The sequence below is a fragment of the Pongo pygmaeus genome, chromosome 9 (genome assembly GCF_028885625.2).
Source record: "Pongo pygmaeus isolate AG05252 chromosome 9, NHGRI_mPonPyg2-v2.0_pri, whole genome shotgun sequence".
NCBI lineage: Eukaryota > Metazoa > Chordata > Mammalia > Primates > Hominidae > Pongo > Pongo pygmaeus.
This window is the reverse complement of record NC_072382.2, coordinates 527,608-538,090: the sequence shown is the minus strand read 5'-3', so window position 1 is coordinate 538,090 and position 10,483 is coordinate 527,608. Positions and strand designations below refer to the sequence as shown.

At 57.1% G+C, this 10,483-nt stretch overlaps 1 protein-coding gene across 1 annotated transcript; it reads right to left on the bottom strand.

Moving 5' to 3' along the window:
* On the bottom strand, nucleotides 1–3,708 carry DRD4 (dopamine receptor D4). The gene is made up of 4 exons (XM_054437694.2): nucleotides 3,436–3,708; nucleotides 1,466–1,578; nucleotides 614–1,365; nucleotides 1–518 (listed from the first exon to the last, which is right to left on the bottom strand). The coding sequence occupies exons 1-4, from the start codon at nucleotides 3,706–3,708 to the stop codon at nucleotides 316–318; spliced, it is 1,341 nt and encodes a 446-aa protein (XP_054293669.2). The 3' UTR covers nucleotides 1–315.
* Nucleotides 3,709–10,483: the final 6,775 nt, after the last annotated feature.

Here is a 10,483-nt window from a genome sequence, read left to right as displayed (position 1 = left end):
AGGGGAGGCTGGGCCTGAGTGCTGCCGAACTGAGTGGCTCTCAGGGGACCCTTCCTCCCTCACCCTGAGCAGGCGGCCGGTTTGGTGGGGTCTGCTCTGTGGGCTTCCTTGGTGGGAAGGAAGAGGTTAACTGGCTGGGGGGCCTGGGGCCACTGGGGCAGAAACCCCTCTTCCCCCCTCCCCATCAACCCCCAGGAGCCTTCACAGCTGAGTTTGGGAAGGAATTTGTTTAATTAACGTACAAAAGCGCCCTCCCCATCTCCTTGGTCCCTGAGGCCTGGCCATCAGGCCTGGGGGCGTCCGGGGGTGCCCGGCTCAGCAGCAGGCACGCAGGGCCTTGCGGAAGACGTTGCGGAACTCGGCGTTGAAGACAGTGTAGATGACGGGGTTGAGGGCGCTGTTGACGTAGCCCAGCCAGGTGACGGCGCTGACCAGCCGCGGGGGCACGGAGCAGGCAGGACACAGCGCCTGCGTGATGTGCACCACGAAGAAGGGCGTCCAGCACAGCAGGAAGGCCCCTGGGGGCGCCGAGAGCCGTGTTAGCGCCCCCCGCCCATCCGCGCCTCGTACTCCTCCCCTCCTCTCCCCCCTGCCCCCCAGGACAGGAACCCACCGACCACCACCGGCAGGACCCTCATGGCCTTGCGCTCCCGGCCGGTGATCTTGGCACGCCGCCTCCCGCGAGTCTGCGGTGGAGTCTGGGGTGGGAGCGCGGCGGCTCTGACGGCGTCGGGGGGCGCACAGTTGCCGCAGGGGTCCGGGGGGAGGCCGGGCGCGGGGGGCGTACAGTCGGGGCCGCAGGGACCCCGGGGAAGGCCGGGCGCTGGGGACGCGCAGTTGGGGCTACAGGGACCCTGGGGAAGGCGGGGCGCGGGGGGCGCACAGTCAGGGCCGCAGGGGTCCTGGGGGAGGCGGGGCGCGGGGGGCGCACAGTCAGGGCCGCAGGGGTCCTGGGGGAGGCGGGGCGCGGGGGGCGCACAGTCAGGGCCGCAGGGGTCCTGGGGGAGGCGGGGCGCGGGGGGCGTGGGGGAAGGCGGGCCGGGGCCGCTGGGTCGGCGGGGCGCGCGGCCGTGCAGCTTGGCGCGACGTGCCACCTCCCAGCGCTGCAGGCCGCGGAACGTGGCCCAGTAGAGCAGCAGCATGAGCGGGCAGGGCAGGAAGAAGGAGCACACGGACGAGTAGACCACGTAGTCGCGGTCCTCCAGGCGGCACACGGCGGGGTCGCGGCCGCGCACGTCGTTGAGGCCGCACAGTACGGGCGCCGCCACCGCCGCGGACAGCAGCCACGTGGCGCCGATGAGCAGCAGCTGCCGGCGGCTCCCACCCTGCCGGTTGTAGCGCAGCGGCACGGCCACAGCCACGAACCTGCGAGGAGCGCCGAGGGGGCGCCGGACAGCGCGGAGGCCGCGGTGAGGGCGGCGGCGGCGGGAGGGGCGCGGGGGCGCGGGCGGGGAGGGCGGCGCACCTGTCTACGCTGATGGCGCACAGGTTGAAGATGGAGGCGGTGCACAGCATGACGTCCATGGCCATGAGGGCGTCGCACAGGCGGGGGCTCAGCAGCCACGCGCCACCCTGGACCTGCGCGGCGACACCACAGGCCCTGAGGTTTCCCAGCCACCGCGGGCCCTTGTGACCCCCACTCTTACAGGTAGTTCCAGGGCTGAATATGGAGAAGGGGGCCCGGCTGTGAGCCAGAGGCGCGGGCAGGGAAACACCCCTTCCCCACTCAGATCTCCCTGTTTTGAGTTAGGGTCTCGCTGTGTCACCGCGGCTGGAGTGCTGTGGCTCCATCACGGCTCACTGTAGCCTGGAACTCCTGAGCTCAAGCGATCCTCCCACCTCAGTCTCCAGAGTAGCTGGGACTACAGCCGCGCGCCACCACCCCCGGCTGATTTGTTTTGTTTTTCTTTTTGTTTGTTTTTTGAGACGGAGTTTCGCTCTTGTTGCCCAGGCTGGAGTGCAGTGGCGCGATCTCAACTCACTGCAACCTCCGCCTCCCAGGTTTAAGCGATTCTCCTGCCTCAGCTCCCCCGAATAGCTGGGACAACAGCCGCAGCCACCACCCGCGGCTGATATTTTAATTTTTTGTAGAGACCGGGCCTGGTATGTTTCCCAGGCTGGTCTCAAACTCTTGGGCTCAAGCTGTCCTCCTGCCTTGGCCTCCCAAAGTCCTGGGATTACAGGCGTGAGCCACCACTCTGGCCTTGGTCTCCCGTTTGTTACAGACATGAGAACGGCCTGGGGAATTCCCTGGGGGCGGGCCTGATGTCATCAGGCTCAAGGGGAGCCCCCCCTCCCCAGCCTGGGGTAGGCAGGGTCCCCGCTGGGCCTAGATGTGAAGCTGGCTGCTCTGTCCCTCAGGGCATAAGCCAGCCTGTCTGGTGAAGTTCTCTGTGGGAGACTCGGGCGCGTTAATTCATTTCTGTTTCGTCATCTGTAAGACGAGGGTGATGATAGTATCCACATCATAATTGAAGATAAATTATAATTAAAAATATGAAGACCGTGCCCAGTGCCCAGCGTAGGACTCCACGTAGAGTGACTCTCTCCAAGGGCAAAGGAGCAGGCAGCCCCTCTAATCCCTTCCCGCCGATTTGGGAAGATTAGGAGCTTAAACGTCGTCACTGTGACGTCTGCGGCTCGAAAGGAGCACAGGTCATGCGTGCCCCAGCCGCCTGGACTCACCGTGTCCATCAAGGGGAAACCCCGAGTCCCCCCTCCCCCACAGTCCGGGACACCGCGTCCCCAGCTCAGCCCTAAGCTGCTTTTCTCTGGCCGCAGAGGGGCTGGCACCAAGGCCGACCCACTCGAGGGCCAGACCTGGTGTGGAGTGTGGGCTCCATCCCCCGATTCCCCCTCCGGCTTCCCCTCAGGGTTCTCAGCAGGGGCCTGGCCCCCACACACCCTCCCCTCCCCTGGGTTCTGTCCAGCCCAGGTCTCCCCTGCGAGCTGTGAGCCTCCTTCTGGGAGTGTGCCAGCATCTGCACTAGGTGTGCGTGGTGGGCAGTGGATGTGGCCGCGTGCAGTGTGTGTGTGTCCCACGGCAGCCAGGGGGCTGAGCCTGCATCTGCTTGTCTGTCCAGCTGGCTGCCCTGGGGGGTGAAATCCAGCTACGGAGGGAACTGGGCTTGACAAAGTCGCCTGTTTCTGCGGTCCCTGGATCGAAGGACAGGCATCTCCTGGATAGCAGACGCCAAGACAGAGGGGCAAGGAGGAGAGGAACGAGGGTCGGGGGACAGACAGCGCAGCGGGTGGAAGGTCGCGAGGTGGCGGCGGTGGGTGTAGCGCCGAGGTACAAGGCGCAGCGCCCCTGCCGCCGCCCCAGCTGGAAGCTCCGGAGCAGAAAGGGGCCGGGTCGCGCCAGGTCCTCCTTAGGGACAGGGACGGGGAACCGAGGAGCAGGTGAGGATGCTCGTGCGGCCGGACGCGGCTCACCTCGGAGTAGACGAAGAGCGGCAGCACCAGGAGAGCGAGTAGAAGGTCGGCGGCCGCCAGGCTCACGATGAAGGAGTTGGTGGGCGTCTGCAGGGCGCGCTCGGTGGCCACGCTCACGCACACGAGCGAGTTCCCCGCGAGCACCGCGCCGATGAGCAGCACGCCCCCCACCAGCGCCGCCGCGCCTTGCCCAGCCAGCCCCGCAGCCGCCCCCGCGGCCGGCCCGCGCCCAGCCAGCAGCCAGTCCTCGTCCGCGGTGCTGCGGTTCCCCATGACGCGCCGGCCCCACGCGCCCGGGCGGGCGCTGAGCACCGCAGACAGCGCCGGCCCGCAAGCCGGGGAGTCCCTCCCCTCGGGCACGCCCCTGCCGGACTCTGGTCCCGCCCCCGACCCGACCCGGCTCAGGGGGGCCCCTGCGGCGCTCCACCGTGCACCCAGTATTTGCTCATCTTGGAATTTTGCGCAGGTAGAGACGGGCAGGTGGACGAATGCGGCGGCCCAAAGAGACGGGAATGAAGCGAGGTGGTGGCCACGGGCGGGCCAGCATCGCCCGGCGCCGAGCGCGGTCAGCAACCCGAGAAACCGACACGGATGGAGGGGCGGCCAGACCAGGCCCTGAAGCGCGCGGGCATCGACGCCAGCGCCATCCTGCCCGGCCCGTGCGTGCGTCCCGGCCCTCGGGCGCTCCACCTAGTCCACTTGGTATCTGGGAAAACGTCCCTCCCAGGCCCGTTCCGCCAGACGCAGAAAGACCTGAGCTCAGGCTCTGCCCGCCTTCCCCGCGGACTCGCCTCGACCTCGCGCGCACCCTCCACGCCCGCTCCTCCTGCCCCGGACTCTGCGCCCGACTCAACCGCCGACCCTAGCTCATACCGCCACCCCCCAGCAGCCTCTGGTCCTCAGCCCCCGCGACCACCACGGTCAGCCGCGGCCCCACCCGTTGCACAGTTGGTCCTCGCGTGGCCGCCTCTGAAACTGGGCTAGCACCTCCCCACCGACCCTCCACCCCCGGGCGGACAGCTGAGCGGTCGACCCCGCTCCCTCCTCCATTCCCTCCGGCCCAAGACCCTGAGCTAGGTAGGCGCCCCTCTGACCCTGGGCAGGGGGTCCCGGGACCAGACAGTAGGTTCAGCTCGCGAGGAGGCAAGGAGAAAGACAGGACAGGCCCTGGCAGGTTCCAAACGTGCAGAAGAGAAAGTGCTTGCAAAGCGCAGCAGAGAATTCAATGGACTTTTCATCAAAGAGGGGCAACCTGTGACCCGAGAGGTATTTTCTGTAGTCTGTCACTAAGGGGACCTAGAAGACACCAAAAGGGGGCACCACTCCGTGGGACCCCAGGCGGTGCACATCCTGATGCTCTTGTCTTTGTTTCTGGGAGGCCTGGAGTGGAGGGGCCGTGCCAGGAATTGAGGCCCCTGACCTCAAAGGTCTGGAGGACACGGGCTAGACGGAGGCGCTGACAGGGTGTGCGTTAAAGGGAGACATGAGGGCTCTGAAAAGGAGCAGGCACTGTGAGCGTCACAGGGACAGGTGTGCACAGGCATCAGGTACGTCCGCAGCCAGGCTCAGTCCCTCTTGTGCAGATCAGTCTGCCACCCTTGTGAACCCTTGAGCAAAAGAAGTCACAGAAGAGACTGGGACAGTGGAAGTTTCTTCTCCCAGGATGGAACCGGGGAGGGTGGCCCTGGGGTCTCCCGCTGGGCGCCAAACGGTGAGTCCAGCCCAGCCTCTGGTTGGCTTAGAGTTCCTTCAAGTGGCCCCCAAGATGTCTGCAACCACCAAGAGTGAAAACAAAGCTAGGTGGAGAAAGGATGTTGGCAGTACACATCTCTGATACACAGATCCAGAAACAATGGAAACAATGAGAAAAGACAGACAACCCCAATTTCTTTCTTTTTTTTTTTGAGACAGAGTTTCACTCTTATCACCCAGGCTGGAGTGCAGCAGCACAATCTTGGCTCACTGCAACCTCCGTCTCCCGGGTTCAAGGGATTCTCCTGCCTCAGCCTTCTGAGTAGCTGGGATTATAGGCACCCACCACCACGCCTGGCTAATTTTTTTGTATTTTTAGTAGAGACGGGGTTTCATCATATTGGCCAAGCTGGTCTCCAACCCCTGACCTCAGATGATCCACCTGCCTAAGCTTCCTAAAGTGCTGGGATTACAGGTGTGAGCCACTGCCCCCAGCCTATACTAAACTTCTGTTGTTTATCTGAAAATCAAATGTAACTGGATGTGATCACATCTCACTGCAATTATGGCTCACTGCAGCCTCAATCTCCCGGGCTCAAGTGATCCTCTGGCCTCAGCCTCCTGTACAACTGAGACCACAGATGCGTGGTGCCACACCCAACTAATTTTCTTATGTTTTGTAGAGAGAGGGTCTCGCCATGTTAGCCCAGCTGGTCTCAAACTCCTGGGCTCAAATGATCCTCCCACTTCAGCCTCTCAAAGTGCTGCGATTACAGGCATGAACCACACAGCCAGCCTAAACAATTTTTAATAAGGACCTCCACTCATCCCTTACACATTAAAAAATTAACACAAATATGCTGTCAAGAGAATCAAAAAATATCGGGAAACGATATTTGCAAATGGCCACATCTGGCAATGTTTTTTCCATTTTAGTGTAGTAGGACGTCGTTGATTTTCCTGATGGCGACTCGTGTTTGACCACTTTTCCCATGTGCCTGTTAACTGTCAGCATGCCCTCTTCTGGAATGTGCCTGTTAACTGTCAGCATGCCCTCTTCTGGAATGTGCCTGTTAAAAATCTTTGCTTTTGTTAAAAATTGGGTTGTCTACGCCAGGCGCCGTGGCTCACACCTGTAATCCCAGCACGTTGGGAGGCCGAGTGGGGTGGATCACCAGGTCAGGAGTTCAAGACCAGCCTGGCCAACATGGTGAAACCCCGTCTCTACTAAAAATACAAATAATTGGCCAGGCGCGGTGGCTCACGCCTGTAATCCCAGCACTTTGGGAGGCCGAGGCGGGCGGATCACAAGGTCAGGAGATCGAGACCATCCTGGCTAACACGGCGAAACCCCGTCTCTACTAAAAATACAAAAAATTAGCCGGGCGTGGTGGCAGGCGCCTGTAGTCCCAGCTACTCGGGAGGCTGAGGCAAGGGAATGGCGGGAACCTGGGAGGCAGAGCTTGCAGTGAGCCGAGATCACACCACTGCACTCCAGCCTGGGCGACAGAGCGAGACTCCATCTCAAAATAAATAAATAAAAATAAATAAATAAATAAATAAAAATAAAAAATAGAAACACATTTTTTTAAAAAAATTAGCAATCATATATATATCCAGCAAATGGCTTGTATACAAAAAATATTAATAATTCTCAAAACTCAACAGTAATGACATCACAAAAAGAAAATTCCAAATGAGTATCCTTTATGAATATAGATGCAAAAGTCCTCAAAAAACGAGCAAACACAGTCCCTTTTAAAGTGCTGCCTGCCAGAAAAGCAGCATTTTTTTTTTTTTTTTTTTTTTGAGATGGAGTCTCGCTCTGTCACCCAGGGCTGGAGTGCAGTGGTGCGATCTCGGCTCACCACAACCTCCGCCTCCCGGGTTCATGCCATTCTCCTGCCTCAGCCTCCCGAACAGCTGGAACTACAGGCGCCCGCCACCACGCCTGGCTAATTTTGGTATTTTTAGTAGAGACAGGGTTTCACTATGTTGGTCAGGCTGGTCTCAAACTCCTGACCTCATGATCCGCCCACTTTGGCCTCCCAAAGTGCTGGGATTACAGGCGTGAGCCACGGTGCCCGGCCAAAAAACAGCATTTTTTAAAGGATTATGCGCCATAACCCAGTGGGATTTATCCCAGGAACGCAAGGGTGAGTGAACAGACGAAATTCAATGTCATACAACACATTAACAGAAAGAAGAAAAACCCACGCGATCATCTCAACTGATGCAGAAAAAACATTTCATAAGATTCAAAACCCTTTCATGATAATAAGACTCAATAAACTAGGAATAGAAACAAACTTCATCAGGCCGGGAGCCGTGACTCACGCCTGTAATCCCAGCACTTTGGAAGGCCGAGGCGGGTGGATCACTTGAGATCAGGAGTTCAAGACCAGATGCCCAACGTGTTGAAATCCCATCTCCACTAAAAATACAAAAATTAAAATTAGTTGGGCATGGTGGTGCACACCTATAGTCCCAGCTACTCAGGAGGCTGAGACATGAGAATTATGTGAATCCAGGAGGTGGAGGCTGCAGTGAGATGACATCGCACCACTGCACTCCACCCTGAATGACAGAGGAAGACTGTCTCAAACAAACAAAAAACAAATGCAGCAACATCATACACAATGGTGAGAAACAAAAAGCCTTTGAAAGAGACAAGGATACCCACTGCTGCTGCTTCTGCTCAACATTGTTCTGGACGTTCTAGCCAGAGCATTAATCAAGAAAAATAAATTAAAGGTATCCAAAATTGGAAAACTATTTCTACCTGCAGATGACATGGTCTTAGGTATAGAAGATCCTCCAAAACAGGCCAGGCTCGGTGGCTCAAGCCTGTAATCCCAGCATTTTGGGAGGTCGAGGCGGGCGGATCTTGAGGTCAGGAGATTGAGACCATCCTGGCTAACACGGTGAAACCCCATCTCTACTAAAATTACAAAAAATTAGCCAGGCCTGGTGGCGGGCACCTGTAGTCCCAGCTACTCAGGAGGCTGAGGCAGGAGAATGGCGTGAACCTGGGAGGCGGAGCTTGCAGTGAGCCGAGATCATGCCACTGCACTCCAGCCTGGGCGACAGAGCAAGACTGTCTCAAAAAAAAAGAAAAGAAAGAGACCCCGTCTCTACTAAAAATACAAACGTTAGCCGGGTGTGGTGGCGTGAGCCTATAGTCACAGCTTTTTGGGAGTCTGAGGTGGGAGGATCATTTGAGTCCAGGAGGTTGAGGCCGCAATGAGCTGTGATTGAGCCAATGTATTCCAGGCTGGGCAACAAAGTGAGACCCTGTCTCAAAATAAAATAAATAATGAAAATGGGTAAAGAACTTGAATAGACATTTCTTCAAAGAAGATACCCAAATGGCCGGGTGCAGCGGCTCACGCCTGTAATCCCAGCACTTTGGGAAGCCGAGGCAGATGGATCCCTTGAGGTCAGGAGTTCGAGAACAGTCTGGCCAACATGGTGAAACCCCGTCTCTACTACAATTACAAAAATTAGCTGGGTATGCTGGCGGGTGCCCATAATCCCAGCTACCTGGGAGGCGGAGGTGGGAGAATCGCTTGATGCTGGGAGGCAGAGGTTACAGTGAGCCAAGAACACGCCACTGCACTCCAGCCTGGGCGACAGTGCGAGACTCTGTCTTAAAAAAAAATATGGCCGGGCACGGTGCCTCACAACCTGTAATCCCAGCACTTTGGGAGGCTGAGGTGGGCGGATCATGAGGTCAGGAAATCGAGACCATCCTGGCTAACACGGTGAAACCCCGTCTCTACTAAAATTACAAAAAAATTAGTCAGGCATGGTGGCGGGCGCCTGTAGTCCCAGCTACTCAGGAGGCTGAGGCAGGAGAATCGCCTGAACCTGGGAGGCGGAGGTTGCAGTGAGCCGAGATCGCGCCACTGCACTCCAGCCTGGGTGACAGAGTGAGACTCCGTCTCCAAAACAAACAAACAAAAAATATACATATGCCACACACAAATGGCCACAAAGCACTTGAAAAGATGCTCAACCTCATTAGTCACTGGGGAAACGCAAATCAAAACCACAGGAAGATACCATTCCATATCCATTAGGATGGCTATGGTAATAAATAAATAAATAAATAAATAAATAAATAAAAATACCAAGTGTTAAGGATGAGGAGAAATTCACTGCTGTTGGGAATGTAAAATGGTCACTGTGAGAAAAAGTCCAGCAGTTCCTCAACAAGTTTCACGTAGAGTTGCCATAGGACTCAGTGGGTATGTTACGTACCCCAAAGAAGCGAAAACAGGTATTCAAATAAAAGCTTGTATGTAAATGTTCACAGCGGCACTATTCACAATATAGAAAAGGGGCCGGGCATGGTGGCTCACGCTTATAATCTCAGCACTTTGGGAGACTGAGGTGGGCAGATTGCTTGAGGCCAGGAGTTCAAGACCAGCCTGGCCAACATGGTGAAACCCCATCTCCACTGAAAATACACAAAGTACTGGCCGGGCACAGTGGCTCACGCCTGTAACCCTAGCACTTTGGGAGGCCGAGGCGGGTGGATCACCTGAGACCTGGAGTTGGAGACCAGCCTGGCCAACAAGGTTAAACCCCGTCTCTACTAAAAATACAAAAATTAGCCAGGCGTGGCAGGTGCCTGTAATCCCAGCTACTTGGGAGGCTGAGGCAGGAGAATAGCTTGAACCCGGGAGGCGGAGGTTGCAGTGAGCTGAGATCAGGTCAGTGCACTCCAGCCTGGGCAACAGAGTGAGATTCCATCTCTAAAATAAATACATAAATAAATAAATATTTTTAAAAAATACAAAAATTAGGGGGTGTGGTGGTGCATGCCTGTATTCCCACTACTTAGGAGGCTGAGGCAGGAGAATCACTTAAACCTGGGAGGCAGAGGTTGCAGTGAGCCGAGATCGTGTACTGCACTCCAGCCTGGGCAACAGAACGAGATTCTATCTCAAGCAAACAAACAAACAAACAAACACAATAAATACAAGGTAGAAATAAACCAAATGTCCTCAGCAGGTGAATGGATGAACCAAATGCAGTGTGATTTTTCTATTAAAATGAATGAAATTCTGGGGCCAAGCGCGGTGGCTCCTGCGTGTAATCCCAGCACTTTGGGAGGCTGAGGCGGGCAGATCACCTGAGGTCAGGAGTTCAAGACCAGCCTGACCAATATGGCAAAACCCCGCCTCTATGAAAAATACACAATTAGCCGGGCATGGTGGTGCATGCCTGTAATCCCAGCAACTCCGGAGGCTGAGGCAGGAGAATTGCTTAAACCCAGGAGGCGGAAGTTGCACTGGGCCGAGACTGCGCCACTGCACTCCAGTCTGGGCAACAAGAGTGAAACTCCGTC

Excerpts from the sequence above, each read along its gene's own strand:
- DRD4 (XM_054437694.2), bottom strand. The coding sequence starts at position 3,708 with ATGGGGAACCGCAGCACCGCGGACGAGGACTGGCTGCTGGCTGGGCGC. Across the intron at positions 1,579-3,435 it reads CGCTCTTCGTCTACTCCGAG|GTCCAGGGTGGCGCGTGGCT; the intron begins GTGAGCCGCGTC and ends GTCGCCGCGCAG. Across the intron at positions 1,366-1,465 it reads TGCGCCATCAGCGTAGACAG|GTTCGTGGCTGTGGCCGTGC; the intron begins GTGCGCCGCCCT and ends CGCTCCTCGCAG.